At 36.8% G+C, this 24,022-nt stretch overlaps 1 protein-coding gene across 1 annotated transcript in view; it reads right to left on the reverse strand.

The window, feature by feature from the left end:
- The window catches only part of LOC127422577 (cytoplasmic dynein 2 heavy chain 1), a 143,621-nt gene that overhangs the window by 65,139 nt on the left and 54,460 nt on the right, over positions 1–24,022 (reverse strand). Inside the window, exons 40-55 of the mRNA XM_051666214.1 lie at positions 20,907–21,114; positions 20,455–20,584; positions 17,734–17,889; positions 16,658–16,917; positions 11,757–12,003; positions 11,510–11,661; positions 9,705–9,849; positions 9,505–9,607; positions 7,097–7,258; positions 6,854–6,975; positions 4,177–4,425; positions 3,997–4,105; positions 2,829–2,942; positions 2,434–2,576; positions 2,268–2,343; positions 1,847–2,007 (exon numbers count right to left, since the gene is read on the reverse strand). Of these exons, the coding sequence (XP_051522174.1) occupies positions 1,847–2,007; positions 2,268–2,343; positions 2,434–2,576; positions 2,829–2,942; positions 3,997–4,105; positions 4,177–4,425; positions 6,854–6,975; positions 7,097–7,258; positions 9,505–9,607; positions 9,705–9,849; positions 11,510–11,661; positions 11,757–12,003; positions 16,658–16,917; positions 17,734–17,889; positions 20,455–20,584; positions 20,907–21,114 (2,537 nt within the window). The remainder of the gene's footprint in view (positions 1–1,846; positions 2,008–2,267; positions 2,344–2,433; positions 2,577–2,828; positions 2,943–3,996; positions 4,106–4,176; positions 4,426–6,853; positions 6,976–7,096; positions 7,259–9,504; positions 9,608–9,704; positions 9,850–11,509; positions 11,662–11,756; positions 12,004–16,657; positions 16,918–17,733; positions 17,890–20,454; positions 20,585–20,906; positions 21,115–24,022) is intronic.

The following is a 24,022-nucleotide window of genomic DNA, read 5'->3' on the forward strand; positions in this document are numbered from 1 at the left end:
ATTTTGCTTACATCACTAATGCTGTTAATTATAAAGGGACATTCTAACCTTCAACGTACAATTCAAAAAAATATTCATTTTAAAAATTATATTTCCATTAGTTTTTCATCATACTTACCACATTTTAGCTTTTGACATTTTTTCAAATTCAGTGTATCCCATAAATAAATGTTTTGAAACTGCATATATTATATTGCATATGTATATATATATTTTTTGTCACGTGTTTATAATTCACATGCATAATTTGTACTATTTACAAGTATTTAAATTGATATTTTGAACACTTGCTAAACAGGTACTGTCTCTTTAAGACTACAGACATCAGACAGTGAGCGCATATTAACGAGAGAGCATGTTTTGTTTTTTAGCTCATCTGTGCTATGCATGATTACAATGAAATGTTTAAATGAAATTAACTTTACTAAATATTTACCAGCCAGTGGCTAAGCACAGATATTTGTAGTCACATAGAGTGAAATTTTATCGAACATGCGAGTGATTTACTCGTATTGTAGAGGGTTGCACATAGAGTAAAAGACAGATTTTAGGATTTAAGAATCAATATTGAGATCGTTCTAACGAATCTCACTAAGAACAAAAGCAATATTTTTACCCAATTCTAGATTTTATCACAGTAAAGGGGTGTTGTGCACGACATTACTACTATGATATATTTATTTAGAATTGTGCGTACATATTATTTACTTGTATATATTATATATGTTATCTTATTTATACATACAGTACTGTGCAAAAGTCTTAGGCACATAAGATGTTTCACAAAAGCATTTGTCTTAAGATGGTTATTTATATCTTCAGTTTTAGTGTGTCAATAGGAAATATAAATGTTAGACTCACAAACATTACTTTTGCAAATAGAAAAGATTAGAATAGAAGAACAGGGAGCCCTGCAACAGATGGCATGACCCCCACAGAGTCCCCCACTGAACATCGAGTCTGTCTGAGATTACATAAAGAGACAGAAGCAACTGAGACAGCATAACTGTGGTGAATTCTCCAAGAAGCTTGGAACATCCTATCTGCCAACAACCAAGAAAAACTGTGTCCAGATGTATCTAGGAGAATTGGTGCTGTTATGAAGGCAAAGGTGGTCAGATCAAATATTGATTTAGCTTTTTTTTTTTTTATGTTTATTGGACTTTGTATGACATTAAGTGATAAATGAAGACTATTTATGGCATTATTTTTGAAAACATCCTCACTATGCAACATCTTTCACAAGTGCCTAAAACTTTTGCACAGTACTGTATATTGTATCACTATATGTTACTTGCTTATATACAGAATTATAGATACACATACAGTATGTGTACATATGTGAAATCTTTGCACATTTTACTGTACCACTCCATACCTCATACCATGTCTCTGCACTACTATGATCATTTACACTATCTTCATATGTACCTGATTTGCAGTTTGCACTTTACCCACATTTATTTTTATCCTATATCACTATTTGCACTCTGATTAGACGCTATTGCATTTCATTGGCTCTGTACCTGTCCTGTGCACAATGACAATAAAGTTGAATCTAATCTAATGAAGTGAAGAACCCCATCAAAGACACAGGTTCAATAATTAAAACATGCATTTAGGATCATACCTTTATACCGTATTAGCCTAAATATACACTATTTACATTTGCCAAGCAATGAAACAAAAACAAAAAATTCATTCTATTGCCACATTCATGTAAAATTCAACAGCTTGGAACGTGACTCATCCAATTAGATTTAGGAGTCTGAACTATCCATTTTTATAACACGAATGAACCCTTGGCACATCAGTGAACTGCAGTATTCAGTGATGAAGGTGTCACCTGCAGGTGTTGTTGTTTCTGGGTCAGTTCCTTTCGTTTCAAGCTGTAGATGGACTGATACACATGCAGAAAACGCAGGTACTGACTCGGTGTGGCTCCAAACTCCCGACACGACTCGTGGATCATCAGGAAGGACCGATAGAGGTCTGCATGGACGGACGCTTAAAAGACAACCAATCAGAAAGCAGTCAAACCTCAAAACCAACTATCATTTTACTCCATATTCACACACAGCGTGTTCACACTGGCAGCCTAAATCTGATTTCTAAGCATATCCATAAATCTATTAAGGTTTTTTGCATCTATATGTTGTTTGAAATTTAAATGAAAGCTGATTTTCAGTTTTAGTGTAAACTGTGCAAGCTAAACAAAACAACAAATACACACACACACACACACATCAGCTCAAGCTCTTTCATACCAGATTTCTTCTTCTTCTGTGTCTGTCCGTTCTTCTCGTCCCCTCCTTCCATCCGTGACAGCAGCATCTCTGGGATCTAAAGAACCACCGAGAGGTAAAACTTCCTGTCTGCTGCATGAATGAAATATCTCTATTTGTCTCTAATATGATTTATGTCTTTCTTCACCTTCTTCATACTGCTGTCAGACCAACCTTCCATCCACTGTACGCAGCACTTCCTGTAGAGGGCGGGGTTACTCTCACAGTTAATGGTGAAGTGTTCATTAGTGCAGTCCATGATTAAAACCACATGGAGGTTCTGCTGAACGCCTGTACACAAACACACACACAAGTTTTGCCTACATTGTGTAATCAAATGTCCACATAAGGATAGTACAACCAAAGCAATGAGCAAAACACCTTAATAAACAATTCTGTCTTAATAAAATGTAAAAAAAATGCAGACAGGATTGTGTGAGGGTCAGGTTTATGGTAGCTCAGTTTCAAAACAATAATAGCCAATGGCAAGTCCCCGCGAATATAGAAAAACATCCGTGCATGTGTGTGTTTGTGTTTACTCACGGTGGGAGAAATAGTTGAGAACTGGACCGGTAAATCCATCCTGTGATGCCTGATCTTTCAGAGATGATAACAGAGGCTCCAACTCTTCAGTGGAGTACACACCTGGAACCTCACCTGTAACACACATGAAAAAATACACACGTGATGTTTCAAAACTCTTAAACCTAAGTATTAAACTTTGGGGCATAAACTGTCTCGCAATTGTCTCGCATCCTCTTTGTTAGCTCCGCCCACAGGAGAGTATTGTGCCAGAACTCCGGGAGTGAAAATGAAAACTTTGGAATTGTGACTGAAAACGGGACATTCTAAAACGCTTAACATGAAAAACACTTAACGTGGCTTAATGTACTAAAACAGTGATATTTGAAGAACAAATTCAGTATGCACGTTATTGATGATGCATACTATATACAGACAAGCAGATGAGCCTTGATTTCTTTATAACGGTTTTCTATGGGAGGAAATCACTTAATGTGCAACTTTGGGCTTTACGTTCAGATTCTGAGCTCATCTGCTTGTCTGTATATAGTATGCATCATCAGTAACATGCATATTTAATTTGTTCTTCAAATATCACTGTTTTAGTACATTAAGCCACGTTAAGTGTTTTTCACGTTAAGAGTTTTAGAATGTCCCCTGAAAACACGAGAAGCGCATTCGTAAGTCCTGATCAGCGAACGCAAGCAGAGAATTTCATTAACAAAGTATGCCGTTTATTTGAAGACTAAGTGTAAATTTAGCTTTTGAATAGATTTTTTCCAGTTTCAGCTTGCTTTTATTCACACTAAGTTCATATTTTTTGTAGTTTCTTGAAAAGTTACATTAAAAACAATTTGCACAAATGTAATCCCATAATTTGAGACCTACCTTTCTCTGTGTAAAAATAAAATAATGACGCCGACACCCTTATTAGGTCATTTTTTGAACCTGTAGTTTTGCGCCAAAATCATAGGTGAAAATTGTCATTTTGACCCCCCTCTGCAAAATAATGGATAACTCAATACATTTTGATCCATGGCAGTTAATGTTTTGGCTTTCATCATTTCATGAGTAAAAACACATTTTAAAAAAAGGGCCGGGGACCTCTTTTTTTTGAGCTACAGAATGACCCTCTTGTCCATTTTGTGGTCCATGAATGGTCTAAAGTTGGTACTAGATTTGAACTTACCTGAAGACAACAGACTGTTCACCATCTCCAAGAAGGACGGATGAACAAACTGATGATCTTCCAACAATAAAACAACCTGCTGCCCGTCCACACCGGCTAATTGCATCACCTACAGAGAAAGAGAAAGGTTTAACAAGAGTGTCATTTGATTGGCTCGTAAAGATACAGTCAGACACTCACAGTTTTGAGGTCAGTTTTGAAGTGTTTCAGCGAGTATGAGCGGGAGATTTTGGGCGTGAAGAGAGACGCTCCATGCATGTGGCTGACCACGTATGTAGCCGTACGCCGCCCGACGCCGCCACGACCCGCCAGCAGCAGTGACCCACCCGGAGAGCTCAGAACGCGGTCCACTCGAGACATGTAGTCTAAAACCTCCGGAAACAACAAGATGTCCAGCTCACGGTTATCACGACCGTACAGAACGATTCCCTAAAGGGACAGGAGACAAGAAAGCAGTGAAATTGAGTTCTACTGTGCAAAGAAATGCATTTTTAAATGCAAACACACAAACTTCCCTGCATATGTGTTCATATGTTTAATGGGTGATTCTCATGAAACCTGTTAAGAAAATGCCTGGTCCTATTTTACTCCAAAATCACATGAAACAAAAAATATTTTGAGTATAGAAAATTGAGCCTATTTTTAGGGCCATTAAGGTTTTTTACATTGAGACATGTTTTGTGACAGTTAAACACATTTTTCCTTATCTTTTCTTATTACAGCAAAACGAGGGTCATTGTGATGTTTACCACAATGTGAAAAAATAATGTTTTATTTAAATTTGAATTATTTATACATCATAGCAGTACTGCCTTTAATTTTTCACTGATTTTAATTTAAAAAAAATCACAGTACAACGGCATCATTTTTACTACCCATGTTACAGTAATGAGAATCATCATTGAAAAAAATAGAACTAGTATAAGTAAACGTCTGGCAGAACAATTTATTATAAAAATATGAATAACTACAGTCTTGACCAACACAAAATAGGTATCGTTTTAAAGCGTAGAAGCTCTACTTTCCAATACATAATGTACTATCTGGCTAAAAACACGTTATCTTTCCTTGATTAGATTACTTTTTCAAAAATGATGTAGTACGTTGTCCAAAGCCATGGAACGCTAAACCTATCATATTAGGATTCAGATTGCTGCAACCAGAGGTGGAAGTCATCCAAATATGGGCAGAGAAGATCGTTCACTGTAATTACATATGGCCACCAGGAGATGGCGCCAAGTACATACCACAGACTTAATGATGACTCAAATGGCACAGAATGAAACTGAATGAGATCTCGTTACTCATGCCTGCATGATTTGGAGAGAGAGCATACCTTTAATCACTGTTGTATTTGCATGTATAATTAGTTCTTATGCACAATTATTATGTTTTATTTGTTTGGAGACGTTTTTGGACACTATGATAAATTATTCCTGTAATGCTATAACTTTTGATTGCTTTGTCGTATCAACAAAATATTACTCAGTTGCAGGTGACATGATTGTGAACAAAACAAAAGCAGTTTTTCGAATATACCTTAATTACACCCTAAGATATATGTAAAATCAGAAAAATAAGAAAAAAACACATTTTTGGCTCAAGTTTTTTTTTTAAGTCTCAGAATTTATCCTAATCTATATCTTTAAAAATGTGAAAAGTTTTCTTTAAAATAATATCAAACACTTGACCCTGAGTAACAAGCCTTTAATTTTGGGTATGCCACTGAAACAGGACATCTTTAAAATACCCTCAGAGCTTAAGAGGTTACGTATCCTGAAAATAGTGTCAAAATACAAAAAAAATAAAAATAAATAAAAAAAAGGTCCTAAATGCAGGGTTTCATTTTCTTTATAAATTTGGGGTTAAAGGAATAGTTCACCCAAACATGAAAAATTCTATGATAATTTACTCACCCTCATGCCATCTGAGATGTATATGACTTTCTTTCTTCTGCAAAACACTTTTGAAGATTTGAACAAAAAGATCCAGGCTCAGCAGGTCCTTAGAACGGGAGTGGATGGTGATTAGATATTTGTAGGTCTAAAAAGCACAGATAGTCAGCATAAAAGTAATCCTTCCTATCTCCAGCGGTGACATTAATGTCTTCTAAAGTGAATCGTTCACTTTGTGTGCAGAAAATAAGTGCCCCATCACGCTTACGTCACGGGAGCACTCGGGTAAATTCGGCCATTCGTCAATGCCTGACTGGAAGCGATCTTATATAGTTAAAAAGTACTTAAATATAGTTATTTTTTGCACACAAAGTGATCTATTATCTTTAGAAGACATTAATGTCACCGCTGGAGATAGGAAGGATTACTTTTATGCTGACTATCTGTGCTTTTTAGACCTACAAATATCTAATCACCATCCACTCCCATTCTAAGGACCTGCTGAGCCTGGATCTTTTTCTACAAATCTTCAAAAGTGTTTTGTAGAAAAGAAAGTCATATACATCTAAGATGGCATGAGGGTGAGTAAATTATCAGAGAATTTCCATTTTTGAGTGAACTATCCTTAAAGTGTGACCAGGACATTTCCTTGACAGGTTTCATGAGAATCACTCTTAATATCAATGTGTACCCTTTAATAAAGTTGATCAAGTCAATCAGAAACTTAACTTTGTAAATAAAATTGTCAGTCCGATCATTTGGAAAAAAATAGCACACCACTCTGTTACAAGCTGCATGATTTAAGGTAACATGCAAAACAACAAATTTAATACTTAGGGTTAGGAGTTTGTTTAAATTACTAATCTTAAGTATGAGCAATAGTAATAGTGATGTTTTGAAAATGCATCTTAAATGTTTTACTTTTCCTGAAACAATGATTGGTTTTAACACTCCTGTCTGACCTTGTGTATAATCTCACTCAGGTCACTGGCGTTTAGACGTCCGAGCGGTTTGCCATGTGGTGGGAGGGGCTGACCAGGGGACCGCCCCTCATGAGACGCACCCCACGTCACAAAGTATGCATCTGTGATATATCACACACACAAAAAAAAACAAATTACAATAATTATGTAACAATTCTTTGTTATATAAATTATCCAACTAACCAGACTTTAAATTCACATGTATATTGGTGTGTGTGTTACCTGTCATGTTATCAAGGGCGTCTGAGCCCCAGTCTCCTCTGATAACGGATGACAGGATGTTATCAAACACATTGAGATCTTTAGAGGACACAATTCGGTCCCTGAACAGACGGCGAGCTTCATACGCCACCACCTCTAAAACTGAATCTATAGCAGATTTACCTGCATGCACACAAACACACGCAGAAAACATGTCATGCATAATATAATGCTGGGGACCTCCAATAGACATCTGTATTCTGTAAGCTCATAATAATTACGTATTTATATTGTATTCAGTAATGTACCTATGCATATAACATTTTCAACACTTAAAGCTGTTTTTTACTATGTATTTATATTGTGTTATTTTATTCTATTCTGTTATTGTCATTCCATGGTTGTTTTACAGGTGCATCTCAATAAATTAGAATGTCGTGGAAAAGTTCATTTATTTTAGTAATTCAACTCAAATTGTGAAACTCGTGTATTAAATAAATTCAATGCACACAGACTGAAGTAGTTTAAGTCTTTGGTTCTTTTAATTGTGATGATTTTGGCTCACATTTAACAAAAACCCACCAATTCACTATCTCAAAAAATTAGAATACATCATAAGACCAATAAAAAAAAAATTTTTAGTGAATTGTTGGCCTTCTGGAAAGTATGTTCATTTACTGTATATGTACTCAATACTTGGTAGGGGCTCCTTTTGCTTTAATTACTGCCTCAATTCGGCGTGGCATGGAGGTGATCAGTTTGTGGCACTGCTGAGGTGGTATGGAAGCCCAGGTTTCTTTGACAGTGGCCTTCAGCTCATCTGCATTTTTTGGTCTCTTGTTTCTCATTTTCCTCTTGACAATACCCCATAGATTCTCTATGGGGTTCAGGTCTGGTGAGTTTGCTGGCCAGTCAAGCACACCAACACCATGGTCATTTAACCAACTTTTGGTGCTTTTGGCAGTGTGGGCAGGTGCCAAATCCTGCTGGAAAATGAAATCAGCATCTTTAAAAAGCTGGTCAGCAGAAGGAAGCATGAAGTGCTCCAAAATTTCTTGGTAAACGGGTGCAGTGACTCTGGTTCTCAAAAAACACAATGGACCAACACCAGCAGATGACATTGCACCCCAAATCATCACAGACTGTGGAAACTTAACACTGGACTTCAAGCAACTTGGGCTATGAGCTTCTCCACCCTTCCTCCAGACTCTAGGACCTTGGTTTCCAAATGAAATACAAAACTTGCTCTCATCTGAAAAGAGGACTTTGGGCCAGTGGGCAACAGTCCAGTTCTTCTTCTCCTTAGCCCAGGTAAGACGCCTCTGACGTTGTCTGTGGTTCAGGAGTGGCTTAACAAGAGGAATACGACAACTGTAGCCAAATTCCTTGACACGTCTGTGTGTGGTGGCTCTTGATGCCTTGACCCCAGCCTCAGTCCATTCCTTGTGAAGTTCACCCAAATTCTTGAATCGATTTTGCTTGACAATTCTCATAAGGCTGCGGTTCTCTCAGTTGGTTGTGCATCTTTTTCTTCCACACTTTTTCCTTCCACTCAACTTTGTTAACATGCTTGGATACAGCACTCTGTGAACAGCCAGCTTCTTTGGCAATGAATGTTTGTGGCTTACCCTCCTTGTGAAGGGTGTCAATGATTGTCTTCTGGACAACTGTCAGATCAGCAGTCTTCCCCATGATTGTGTAGCCTAGTGAACCAAACTGAGAGACCATTTTGAAGGCTCAGGAAACCTTTGCAGGTGTTTTGAGTTGATTAGCTGATTGGCATGTCACCATATTCTAATTTTTTGAGAGAGTGAATTGGTGGGTTTTTGTTAAATGTGAGCCAAAATCATCACAATTAAAAGAACCAAAGACTTAAACTACTTCAGTCTGTGTGCATTGAATTGATTTAATACACGAGTTTCACAATTTGAGTTGAATTACTGAAATAAATGAACTTTTCCACGACATTCTAATTTATTGAGATGCACCTGTATGTGTATATTAGTTTATATCCTTGGTGTGTATTGAATGCTAAAAACAATTTTCCTTTACCAGGACAATAAAGTATGTTCTTATTTTTTAATTCTAAAAAAAATAAGGAACCATTACAAAACCTGTTAAAAAGGCAGACATAGCGGAATGAAATGTTTTTAAAACTCCTGCAAAAGACTAAAACAATGGTACACATCCGTCTAGCATTTGTTAACATAGAAAAATTAAAAATGTGTTTGGTGTGAACAGCCCCTAATAGTGCAGTTCCTAAATAATGACTAACCTTATTACATTGTGTCTGACATTGTGCTGTTAGGTATGGGACTAGTTTTAGCAAATAAGTCTGCTATACCATTAAAGAAATGTTCCAGGCTCAATACAATACCCTCCATACTTTAACTAGATTTAATTATTGCTATTAATAATATTGTGTTTACCTGCGGTCAGGTCGTATCGGAGCAGATTCAGGACCCACTGTGTGAGCATACATGGAGTGAACAGATAATGACTGTGATCATCTACTGAGAACTTAGCCTTCACCTGAAATACAGACATACATCATATCACATTTACAATACAGACCATCTGACAAACAATCACAATCCATTTTCCATTTAAAGAATGAATCAGATCTGACCTGATCGTAGACCTGCACCAATGAGCTGGCGAGCTGGTAGATCTTCCCTGCAGAGCTCCAGGTGGGATCATTACCCAGAGTCCTCTGTAGCACGGGTTTCAGGTACGCACTATAGATGGTCTGCAGCTGCTCTCTGTCTGGATAACTATAAAGGATAAGTCAATATGAAACAGTGATGACCACATGTGGCATGAACATTAATCTCAATGAAAATGAGAGGGAAAAAGTGACTGTAACCCCTGTTTTTGCTTTTTTTAAAGAAAAAGGACAAGTCGAAATACATTTTTGTGGTAATCAACATTATGCCACAAATGCTGTCGATTGAGCTAAACTAAACCAGAATAACACTTTAATAAAAATCCTCAAGCATTTTTTTCTGTACTTGAGTGAAGGTCATTTAGAGGTATTTTTTTAAAGATACTTTCATCCTCTTTTCTATATTTTTAGTAAGCACTTGTTTAATACAACCTCTTAACTTGAGGCACACGCTGAATAGTTGTTTAAGAGGTAATTAATCGTTGCAATAATCGACTGGATAGCCGATTAATCGTTCATATAATCGTTAGATTAGTCGATTATCAAAATAATTGTTAGTTGCAGCCCTAAAGCACAGGACATAGAGTTCAGACTATTTATTTATTTAAATAAAAGGCAGCCCTCACGGTTTAATAATCGCACTGGGTCATATCGCAATTTCTATTTTATTTTGATTAATCGTTCAGCCCTAAGTCAGAGTGTAAAAAAGGTTTTAACAAGACTTTACTTTCTAGAAATCCACAGTGCTAAAAGTTCCTGACGTTGAAGGAACACCCTTATAATAAAATTTCAATAAATTCAATAAATCTCCAATCTGAGCAATTCAAGCTTGGAGTACCACCTGTTTTCTCTAGGGGGCAGTAAGTGAAACTAGCTGTATAGGCAATGCACAGCTTATACAGAGAACAAACCACACTTTCCGAGGGCAGACAGCACAAGATGAGAACACGTTCTTGCATTCAAAACACCGTTTGATGGAGCACAAATCTGAACGCAGAGACGTGTTTTTCTAAGTTTCAAACTTCGTTTAACTTGACACAGCGACCTAAAAACGGTACATTCATGACGCGACGCAACCAAGACGCTCCAAAAGTGTCCGTCTGTCGCAGGTGTACATTGACACATCCTTAAACAAGCCCTTATAATAAATCTCGGACTGAATGATGAATTAAATTGCTAAATGGATTGCTGTGAACTGCCAATGATAGGCTTATGTTCAATAATAAGGAAATAAACAATATTTTGCATTCTAAAGCCACTTTTTGTTTTGTCTTATTTAATGCTTGTGTGCCTAAATAATGTAATGCATTTTATTTATCTGCATTTTTATTATTATTATTATATATATATATACATATATATATATATATATATATATATATATATATATATATATATATATATATATATATATATATATATATATATATATATATATATATATATATATATAATTTTTTTTATTTATAATTTACATGCAACTATTTATAATTATTTAATCATTATATATTGAATTACTATTATTTAAGGGGCTTTTTAAGCAAATATTTAGTTGTGTGATTAATTGCAAAGAATTCTATTAATTAATCGGCATACCATGTAATTAATTCGATTAAAAAGCCCTACAATAATAAATAACAATTCATTTATTACAAAGTTTTTAAAACATGAACACGTGATGATGTAAAAGAACCAATTAAAATGTTTTCATTGACATGAACTGTTAGAATGAATTGATTCATAGAAATGACTGTGTATGTGGTACTCACTCAATGGTGCAGATGCGTACGATGGAGGTAAAGCGCGATGTGAGTGGGTGTCGTCCTACAGCGCCCCCTGCTGACATGGAGGCCACAATTTGTATGTTCTCAAGCCCCACCCACTCCAGATTCTCATCATAGAAGCCCTGATACGTCAAGACCTGCGAAAGACATGTAAAGGGGTCATATGATTGGAGATTTTTTATTTATTTTTTGCAGTACAAAGTACCGAAGTGTTCTCTACATGTGTTCTGACCTGTTGTAAGAAGGCAATGAGGTTGCTGGTGCCCCACTTGTCTGGTTTGGGTAGGTTGATGTCTTTGAGGTAGAGCACCAGTCTCTCACAGTCTTTGGGTCGGTACACGCGGCCCGTGTTTGAGCTGATCACCAAACACGTGTGTGTGAGTTTCTGAAGGACGTGACGCGATGATGTCTGAGCGCTACAGTGAATCACAGCGACCTGAGTGGAGCGAAGCTGAGAGAACGCACAGCGCAGGAGCATACTAACACAAAAACACACACACAAAGATGTGAGAATTAATCTGAAAATATTTTTGTGCTGTATGTGCACGTTTGTGTCTGTAAGTGTGTGTCTGTTTCTCTGGGTCAGGAAAAAATCTAAATTAAATCTCTAAATGAATTGGACACGCACCACATTATGCTGAATTAGTATTTGAATTTTAATAATATCAAGATTTGATGAACTTTGATTTGATTGCAACTCAAAGAAATTCAACACAGTCACACAACAGAGAAATATCGTTAGTCAAACAAGTTTTGTGACAAAATCTAAATAATTAGAAAATTAATTTTGTCTAATAATGTTTATTTGTTACCTGAAATGAAGAATATATTTTTGTTTTAAATATTTCTCTAAAGTCAAATAAAAATAAATATTGACTAGAGCATTTTGGGAAATTATATCTGATCCAAAAAATGAAATATATATACTGTATAACTTACAAGTTAACTATATTACTCACTACAAATGTATATAGGTGATATTTGAAACATTTATTACTAATATCATGTGTTATATGTTGTGGGTATGACAGCATGTTCATGGGTAATTTATACTGATAAATGAAATGTATTATTTAAAACTCTACTTAGATGCAGTTAGTTCTTCACTTCATGTTGTGCTCAACACCCCTTTACCATGGTAAAATCAATACAATGCACAGCTTCTTGTGGCTTATTACTTAAAGGGATAGTTCAACCAAAAATACAAATTCTCTCATCATTTACTCACCCTCATGCCATGCCAGACGTGTAAGACTTGCTTTCTTCTGCAGAACACAAATGAAGATTTTTATAAGAATATTTCAGCTCTGTAGGTCCATACAATGCAAGTCAGCAGGGTCCAAAACTTTCAAGCTCAAAAAGCACATAAAGGAAGCATAAAAGTAATCCATACAAATCCAGTGGTTAAATCCATGTCTTCAGAAGTGATATGATAGGTGTGGGTGAGAAACAGATCAATATTTAAGTCCATTTTCACTATAAATTCCCCTCCCTGCTCAGTAGGTGACGATATGCACGAACAATGCGAATTGCCAAAAAACAAAAAAAGAAGAATGTGAAAGTGAAAGTGGAGATTTATAGTAAAAAAGGACTTTAATATTGATCTGTTTCACACCCATACCTATCATATCTCTTTTGGAGTCATATGGATTACTTTTATGCTGCCTTTATGTGCTTTTGGAGCTTGAAAGTTCTGACCACCATTCACTTGCATTTTATGGACCTACAGAGCTGAGATATTCTTCTAAAAATCTTCGTTTGTGTTCTGCAGATGAAAGAAAGTCATACATTTTAATTGTACTTTCCTACATTCAAATACATTTCTGCATCCTGTTTGCCACCCACGGTACAAGAGTTTTAAAGTTGCCAATTCAGCATATTTTCCATTACGAAATATTTTATGCAACCAGTTTAAATATTTTGTCCATCATAATATTATTGTTCTAACAAACTCTAGTCCACTGTCAAAAGCAACTCCTCACATGCCCACAAAATGATGCTTCATCATCACACTTGTAGTAAAAACATTCAGACAGTGAACCGAATGAATGAACAGAATACAAGTGTATTGTACAGGTGTACAGGTGTATATGTGATACGATGTGTAGATTCTGAGGAACTGTAATCTTCACGGAGCGCGTCTGACATCTGAACCAGTGAATGGAGGCCGGGCAGCTGCTCTCGGGTCCAAGTGCCTGCCAGATCCAACCTCTGTCAGTGTGACTTATGTGTTTTTTTTCTCTCTATCAACAACGCGATTTTGACCCGGTGCGACTTATAGTCAGGAGCGACTTTATTTCCGGAAAATACAGTAAATAAATAAATAATAATAAAAAAATTTATTTGCTGTGCCGTTGCAAGAATTAATTTGCAAGAACAAATCTAGAAACTGGAAAAGACACACATTTGTTGGTTTTCCATTATCCAGTTAGTGCTCTTGGCATCTGTGACCTCATTATACAGCGTACCGATGTTTCTTGCATTTTTTGTATAGCCGAATTTCAAACATTACGAGTTCACGCTACTAAGACATGGACAGAAAACATGGACAAGTTCTTGAAAAGGAAAACTAACGACGATGTTTGTGTGGGATAGTGGTGTGCCATGGGATTGTTTTTTTCTCCCATTTTCTCCCCAATTTGGAATGCCCAATTCCCAATGTGCTCTAAGTCCTCATGGTGGCGTAGTGACTCTCATCAATCCGGGTGGTGGAGGATGAATCTCAGTTGCCTCTGCGTCTGAGCCCATCAATCCGCGCATCTTATCACGTGGCTTGTTGAGCGCGTTACCACGGAGATGTAATGCGTGTGGAGGCTTCACGCTATTCTCCGCGGCATACACGCACAAATCACCACGCGCCCCACCGAGAGTGAGAACCACATTATAGTGACCATGAGGAGGTTACCCCAACGTGACTCTACCCTCCCTAGCAACCGGGCCAATTTGGTTGCTTAGGAAGCCTGACTGGAGTCACTCAGCACGCGCTGGATTCAAACTTGCGACTCCAGGTGTGATAGTCAGTGTCTTGAGCTACCCAGGCCACCCTCCATGGGATTTTTTAATCATAAAAAGTGTGCCGTGGCAGAAAAATGTTTGGAAACACTGACCTAAACCACAAAGAGTTCATCTAAAAAGTGTTCAAAAGAAAACACACAGCAGTATGTACTACCGAGATGGCTGGGACCAAGTCAAACATTTATCGGCACTTAGAAAGGAAGCATAAAGAAAGGTAAGCTAAGTGTAAGGGATGGTAGCAAAGCTAGCTAGCAAACATTAGCAATCTGCCTCTTGCTGCATTCAACTGGGAAAGTCGGATTTTCCAACTTACTACTGGGAGAAGTGCAATGGAACGGCACTTGAAATCATAATTACAACTTGGAAAGTCGTGCGGAAATTTTTAACACCGATTTCACCGAGATGCGATTCCAGATTCCAAGGGGGATAGGGGGAGGTAAGGTAATCCCCCCAATAATCAAAACAAGCAAGTACAAATCCCCCCCCCCCCCCCAATAATTATACCATGATCAATGGAAACATGTAAATTCTTCACACTGTAACCCCGCCCTTGATTAGCTATACATATTAGCTACCTATGCATTTACTATTTTTTAGGTCACTAGTTTCAGTTGCTTGCTTGAATTGCTCAACATATATTGAGGGATGTAGCTAACGCAGTGTTAACTTTGTGAGAGATTGAGGGGACGGGGCATGTAGTCACAAATTGTTGTTCCCAAGTTATGTTTTTGCTTGTGTTAAACAATAACGAGACAGGTCACATAAAGCTATGTAGCTAATGTATATAAAAAGTTACGTTACATCAAATTTAGCTAATGTCAGTAATGTGCCTCCACTTATATTAAAAATTTACATTTTAAATTGGCTACTTTGCTTATGTTCGGCATTCTTTGTTCTGTTTTCTAGATTTAGCTATGTGGTTTCTAGGGGAACAGTCATCCAGAAAAGCTGATGTGACGCTTGCACAAAAATTTTATTGTTTTAGATGGATGGTAAAACTTGGAAAAGTAGTGTTGAATAAATATGGTTAAGTTGATTTCAGCTCCTTAGTGTTTGTTTGTATTTGTTTGCTCATAGAAAACACATAAAATTCACCTCTGCAATGCCTTTGATTATTTTATCAAGACATTTCTCATGGTACACTGATACATATATACACACACACACACACACACACACACACACATATATATATATATAGCAATAAAAGAGGAAGAGGAATCTTAATTTGTTTTCTGTGGGTGTTTTTATGAGAATGTGGATCTTTCAGATCAATCTGAGGAGTGCCTATGGTTTGCATGTTCCACATTTCATCGTAAGTGTGTCATGCAGTGTGGGACTCCCACTGGTCTGGTCTTGGCTTGGTCTCAGTTTAGGTGGTCTTGACTACAACACTTTTGCCACCTCAAATCCAATTATATTCAAATTCATGAGTTGAACTGGAATTTAAAAGTGGAATATGTAATATATTTACTGTACTAAAGCATAAAATTATCATAATATGTTATCAGAGATTTAGGAAATTTTGAAATACTGGCTTCTCTGAAAACAATGCTACAGCCAGTATATTCTACTTTGAAATGTCCGTTCCAGGACGGAATTTCTGTTTATGTTTTGGCCTGTGTGATCCCGCCCACTGCCCATTTCCCAATAGTATTTCGAAACCCAGGTTTGCCAGATTTGAAACAAGTTAGCGGACAAACACAGTGCACTGCAGCCATGGAAGCCAGCAATACATCTAGCTAACATTGACAGAGATGTTAATGGAAATGTAGAGGAAAAAAACTCCACATGAGCTGGTTTATAATTTGCAAACAATAAAAACATTGCAAACGTATACATTAGCTGATCAACTTACAGTGTAAGGCTCATCGCTTGCCACTGTCAGTTTGCTTGTTCCTGTTGCGTGTCCTTAACCTGGCAACCCATGTGAGCTTTGAGTCTGGGGAGGAGGGGGCGGGGGAGACAACTCTCTCCAATATTCTGAATTTGGACTGCAGTACCCATTTTAAACGCTTGATGTCAATGTTACATATTGCTCCTTTAAGAACCATTCTCGACTCGATTCTAAATAGTGTACAACTTTGATGTGTGTAAGTGTGATTAAGTGTGTCATACCCTTTCCCACATCCCACTGGTCCCACCAGCAGGAACGGCTGTTTGTGATTGGACGAGAGCCATGGGGTGAAGAGGTCAAGTCCACGCTGCATGTCAGGTGTGTGTATGACTGGCAGATTGTGAGGGTTACTGAGATCTTCCACACACACACCTTCCCCTTGCTGCAGCTCGTAGACGCACAGACGACCGGACGCGGGGTCATAGTACGTGTCCAGAGGCTTCCGGGGGTCAGGAGGGGTTTCTCTCGCCCAACTCATTACCTACACACACACATTCAGAATATGATACAACAACAGAAACAGCAGGTGAAAATGCATTTTAAAAAACACTTTCAAAGTAGTTTTAATACTTAATGGGCCCCATATCATAGAAAACGTGGATTGCTCTTTGGAAATAAATTATTTTGTTGAAACTAGCACTCTGTCTATACTAGAAGCAATGGACTTCACGTTGTGTCATATGGAACCGTTACAGCTTGAGTATTAAATCTGCATGTCACCTCATAAAAATCAACTCTAAGTTCAGGGCTACACATCAGTAACAACAAAATGGGTGAATTTCCTACTTTATTTTACAAGAAAATCCATGGGTATAAAAATGGACTTTACTTTTTTAAAACAGCAAAATATTTTATACACAATGTATTAACTGCATATTCACAGTTAAATATATATATATATATATATATATATGTATATTATACAATATATGAATATATATAAGTAGGCAGAGCTGGCTTTGATGTAAAAGTCTAGGTTAGGAAGTAGGAAAAGGTCCTAAAAATAAAAATACTACTATTTGTGATGCTAGAAACCTTCTATCATTATAAGTGGACTTCTGGTAAAAATGACACTACAAAACTACAACAAAATTGTAGAATATGGCCCCTGATCAGATCATATTAGAGCACAAAGTTTTACTGCCAGAGACGCTGCTGTTTCTTTAAATTTCATGTTTGAATTTATGACAGGACATCAGTATTAATCTGAGCTGGGAGTGGGTCTTAAATTTATCGATGGGCAGTAAAGCCAAGCAGGCGTGAAATTACATTTCCCATAAAGCAGTGTGGCTCTGACCTCCTTGGCAAACTCCTGACGGCATTTCAGGGTGAGATTTCCTCCCAAACCGCGTATGAGTCCCACAACAAACTGTCCTCTCTCTCTCACCCCTCTTAGATGTGACAAACCGTTCATCACTGTGCCAACCAGACTGGTGTCCACCACAAAATCACTCTGCAGAGAGAGAAAGAGATGTAATAAACAGTGAGTGTGCTGGGTCCAAACTACATACTTTGCTATATTATTATTAATATACTCCAATGTTGTTAACAAAGCAATTTATTAAAATGAAAATACCATTTGCATTACAGCAAAACTATTAACTACCCAATATCATATGAACAACCAGTCAGTAAAGATACTGATTTAACCCTTGTGTGTTGTTTGTTTGTGAGCCACAACAGACAAAACGTGGTGTTTGCGGGTCCAATATGACACGAACATACATGTGTAATATTTTTATTTAATTTTTTTTAAAGATATGTAAAAACACTAATTTTACTACAGTAAAAAGGCTAAAGTTGTGCATTTTTAGGGGGGATTTTATGGTATTTAGACCTTATCTGGCTCTACCATTCATTTTCATATAAAATAAGCACATTTTATGTTATCTTCACTTCAATAAAAACCTTAATTTCAGTAAATTGAAAGTGTGTCAGTACAACACAATTTGTCATGCATTGGGGATCTTTGGTGACATCTGCTGGAATAAAAAACAACAATTACATGAAATCACTATGTTCAGTACATGGCTCCAGTGCTCCATGCATTGACTGATCTCTATAAGCCAATGTTGTAAAAAAAAAAAAAACGTCATTTCTAGATATCACAAGTTATGCATTGGACATATATTAAGACATTATAAATATAGTCAAACTGTAGGATTTTTTTCTAAACTACTTGTGTTGAAGTGTCAGATTGCAATGATGCTCCAATATGCGGTCAAACCTGACCATGGTGCTACAGTCAAACCTGACTGTTACAAAGAAAAGACTTATTATTGTGTTACCTGTCATTTATTTTAAACATCAAAATTCCAGAATAAACTTTGTCACACAGGGGTCAGACTCAGACATCGACCTGTGTTGTATGTTTGGTATATATAGACAGGTTTGTCTACACTTGTGAGGGCCAAACGTCCTCATCAGTTAAAAAAAAAAAAAAGGCTCTAAAATGGGTCAGATGATGTTGATCTTCAAATCTAGTGATGTGCATATGTTTGTGTGATGGTTAGGTTTAGGGGTAGAATTTGGAAATAGAAAATATCATTAGCCTGATATGAAATCAACAGAAGTCAATAAGAGATCACTAATAAAGTCAAACAAACGTGTCTGTGGGTGTGTGTGCATGCATGTGTTTTCTGCATTGTGGATGTTTTATAGGCTCATCCCTTCATTTGTGTTTTATTTTTAATTTTCTCTCCTTTTCTCCCCAATTTGGAATGCCCAATTCCCAATGCGCTCTAAGTCCTCGTGGTGGCGTAGTGACTCACCTCAATCCGGGTGGCGGAGGACGAATCTCAGTTGCCTCCACGTCTGAGACCGTCAATCCATGCATCTTATCACGTGGCTTGTTGAGCGTGTTACCGTGGAGACGTAGCACATGTGGAGGCTTCACGCTATTCTCCGCGGCATACACGCACAACTCACCACGCACCCCACCGTGAGTGAGAACCACATTATAGCGACCACGAGGAGGTTACCCCAACGTGACTCTACCCTCCCTAGCAACAGGGCAAATTGGTTGCTTAGGAGACCTGACAGTCGCTCAGCACGCCCTGGATTCGAACTCATAACTCCAGGGGTGGTAGTCAGCATCTTTACTTGCTGAGCTACCCAGGCCCCCCAAAATCTCTGTATTTTAGTATTCCCCATTCATTTCCTATGGTGGGTCAATTTTGACCCGAACACCACAAGTGTGTTTTTTTTTTTTTTTTTTTACGACCACTTCAACTTATCGAACCAAGTCCAGATTTGTGTGTTTAGATAGCTAGTGGAGGAAAAATCACCAAGTCTTGTACCACTCAGATAAAGGGTACCATTTTCATTAAAGAAACAAAATCAAAATGGGTCAAAAATTACCCAAACACAAGAAGGTTAAAGGGATAGTTCACTCAAAAATGGCATTTCTGTCATCATTTACTCACTCTCACGTTGTTCCAAACCCGTATGACTTTCTTTCTTGCAAGGAATTCAAAAGCAGATGTAAGGCAGTATGTAATTCTCAGTCACAATTCACTTACATTACTTCTTTTTTCCATACAATGAAAGTGAATGGTGACTGAGGCTGACATTCTGCCAAACATCTTCTTTTGTACACTACGGAATAAAGAAAAACGTTTTGGAACAACAATGACAGATTATTATTATTTTTTTGGGGTTAAATATCCCTTTAAATTAAATTAATTTTGAGTCATACAAGAAAGAATGATGACCTGCGGTTCACTTAGTGTTGTTAATTCAGTAACCACTCTGACAGAAGCAAGTTAACTCAGCTATTGACTTGTGAAACGGATTCAAACCGGTAACTCATGAGTCTTTATGACTGATTCATTGAAAGAACCAGCTCATAAGAATCATTTGTTTGTGACTCACACTGCACTGGTCACACTATATAGTCAGACATGTTTTCTATTTATTATCTATGTATTATCTCTCAGCAGTCTTTCTCTCTTATCTTATTCAGTTCTGATTGCAAACTTGTGGCACACTGTGTAGTAGTGTTGCCAGGGTACAGTACCTGTTTGAGAACCCAGTCTAAAGCTCTGTGGAAATAATCATTGAGCCAGTTCTCCAGATTCATTCTGTTGTCTTCATCTTCTCTCTTCAGCCACGACTTTACCAGAGAGCCTACATCAGTGTCTTCATCACTACAACAAACACACACAGTCATAGCTCATGTACCTGAGGTAGAACATGTTCATTTGGGACTGTCAGGATGAATCTGTGTGATCAGCTGCTTTAGGTTTAGTGAAGCTGGACAAATGGTTTTGTTGTGTTTAGTGGTGGTGCCAAAGGAAGATCTATGTGTGCATAATTCGAACTGATCGGCTGTTGTTGTTTTGATGCAGCAATATGATTGGTGGGTTTTGTTTAGGGGCAGTACCAAAGGAAAATTACAGCCATGCAGGAAAAGAAAAAGTGTTGGATTGGCTGCTTTAGGACTGGCTGTGTGATGTTTAAGAGCGGTACCTGAGGAAGATCATGCCCATGCGGGAGATGGTAGCAGGAGAGGCACAGCTCAGATCATGAGTCTCAAACAGGAAGTTGACGTTGGGGCCGAACTGAATCCTCTCTCCACTAGGCATGGTGAGTAAACGATTATCATCCAGCACAGAGTTTAACGACTCGATCCACTCTGGATCAATGTCTCCATCACAGATTATCCATGAGCTGACCTCTGAGAGAAAGAGAGAGAGAGGGAGAGATGGATGGTTTAATTTATTTTATAGTGTGTTTATTTGTCTGTTGACAGTGTAAATGTGTGTTCCCTTAGCTTAATAGTAAAGCATGACACTAGCAATGCTAAAACCATGGGTTTGATTCCCAGGAAACAAACAATTGCTGATGCACTGTAGATCATGTTAGTCATAAATATGTTTGTTGTGTATATTTGATGTTTTAATGTGTCTATTTGGTGTTGGTTAAGTGCATTTGTTGTGTGTATATGGTATTTATTGCATGTATAAGGTGTTTAGTATGTATATTTGATATATGTTGAGTGTACAGTTTATGGCATTTAAAATGTGTATTTGATGTTTGTTTTGTGTATTTTGTGTTCATTGAGCTTGTATGGTGTTTAGTATCTGATGTTTGTTGTGTGTGTTTAGTATGTGTATTTGGTGTTTGTTTTGTGTATATGGTCTTTGTTGAGCGTGTATGGTGTTTAATATGTGTATTTGTTTTATGTTGTGTGTGTTTTTTTGTGTATTTGGTGTTCTTTGAGCATGTATGTTGTTCTGTAAGTGTATTTGATGTTTGTTATGTGTGTTTAGTATTCGTTGTGTGTGTGTAGTGTTTGACATGTGGAATTGATGTTTGTTGTGTGTATTTGGTATTTGTTGCACATGTAAGGTGTTTAGTATGTGTATTTTTATGTTTGTTGTGTTTATTTGGTATTTGATGAGTTTAACATATATGGTGTTTAATATGTGGATTTGGTGTATGTTGTGTGTGTGTTTTTTTCTATTTGGTGTTCTTTGAGCATGTATGGTGTTCTGTGTGTGTATTTGATGTTTGTTGTGTGTGTGTAGTGTTTGGCATGTGTATTTGATGTTTATTGTGTGTATTTGTCATTTGATGAGTTTACCATATATGGTGTTTAATATGTGGATTTGGTGTATGTTGTGTGTGTGGGTTTTTTTATGTGTATTTGGTGTTCTTTGAGCATGTATGGTGTTCTGTATGTGTATTTGATGTTTGTTGTGTGTATTTAGTATTTGTTGTGTGTGTGTAGTGTTTGGCATGTGTATTTGATGTTTATTGTGAGTATTTGGTATTTGTTGCACATGTAAGGTGTTTAGTATGTGTATTTGGTGTTTGTTGTGTTTATTTGGTATTTGATGAGTTTACCATATATGGTGTTTAATATGTGTATTTGTTTTATGTTGTGTGTGTGTTTTTTTTTGTATTTGGTGTTCTTTGAGCATGTATGGTGTTCTGTATGTGTATTTGATGTTTGTTGTGTGTGTGTAGTGTTTGGTATGTGTATTTGATGATTGTTGTGTGTATTTGGTATTTGTTGCACATGTAAGGCGTTTAGTATGTGCATTTGGTATTTGTTGTGTTTGGTAGTCATTGTGTTTGTAAAGTGTTTAGCATGTGTATTTTTATGTTTGTTGTGGTTTTTTGGTATTTGATGAGTTTACCATATATGGTGTTTAATATGTGTATTTGTTTTATGTTGTGTGTGTTTTGTTGTGTATTTGGTGTTCTTTGAGCATGTATGTTGTTCTGTATGTGTATTTGATGTTTGTTGTGTGTGTTTAGTATTCGTTGTGTGTGTGTGTGTGTGTGTGTGTGTGTAGTGCTTGGCATGTGTATTTGATGTTTGTTGTTCGTATTTGGTATTTGTTGCACATGTTAGGTGTTTAGTATGTGTATTTGGTATTTGTTGTGTTTATTTGGTATTTGATGAGTTTACCATATATGGTGTTTAATATGTGTATTTGGTGCATGTTGTGTGTGCTTTTTTGTGTATTTGGTGTTCTTTGAACGTGTATAGTGTTCTATGTGTGTATTTAATGTTTGTTGTGTGTATTTGGTATTCGTTGTGTGTGTGTAGTTTTTGGCATGTGTATTTGATGTTTGTTGTGTGTTTGTTTTGTGTATATGGTCTTTGTTGGGCATGTATGGTGTTTATTGTGTATTTGGTGTTTTCTTTGTGTTTGTTTTGTCTATTTGGTGTTCATTGAGTGTATAGTGTTTAGTATGTGTTTTTGATGTTTGTTGTGATTGTTTGTTAGTCGTTGTGTTTGTAAAGTGTTTAGCATGTGTATTTTTATGTTTGTTGTGTTTATTTGTCATTTGTTGAGTTTACCATATATGGTGTTTAATATGTGGATTTGGTGTATGTTGTGTGTGTTTTTTGTGTATTTGGTGTTCTTTGAGCATGTATGTTGTTCTGTAAGTGTATTTGATGTTTGTTATGTGTGTTTAGTATTCATTGTGTGTGTGTAGTGTTTGGCATGTATATTTGATGTTTGTTGTGTGTATTTGGTATTTGTTGCACATGTAAGGTGTTTAGTATGTGTATTTGGTGTTTGTTGTGTTTATTTGGTATTTGATGAGTTTACCATATATGGTGTTTAATATGTGGATTTGGTGTATGTTGTGTGTGGGTTTGTTTTTTGTGTATTTGGTTTTCTTTGAGCATGTATGGTGTTCTGTGTGGTATTTGATGTTGTTGTGTGTATTTAGTATTCAATGTGTGTGTGTAGTGTTTGACATGTGTATTTGATGTTTGTTGTGTGTATTTAGTATTCGTTGTGTGTGTGTAGTGTTTGGCATGTGTATTTGATGTTTGTTGTGTGTATTTGATATTTGTTGAGTTTACCATATATGGTGTTTAATATGTGTATTTGGTGTATGTTGTGTGTGTTTTTTGTGTATCTGGTGTTCTTTGAGCATGTATGGTTTTCTGTATGTGTATTTGATGTTTATTGTGTGTATTTGATATTTGTTGAGTTTACCATATATGGTGTTTAATATGTGGATTTGGTGTATGTTGTGTGTGTTTTTTTTGGTGTTCTTTGAGCATGTATGGTGTTCAAGTATGTGTATTGGATATTTGTTGTGTGTATTTGGTA

This window comes from Myxocyprinus asiaticus, chromosome 31 (genome assembly GCF_019703515.2).
Source record: "Myxocyprinus asiaticus isolate MX2 ecotype Aquarium Trade chromosome 31, UBuf_Myxa_2, whole genome shotgun sequence".
Taxonomy (NCBI): Eukaryota; Metazoa; Chordata; class Actinopteri; order Cypriniformes; family Catostomidae; genus Myxocyprinus; species Myxocyprinus asiaticus.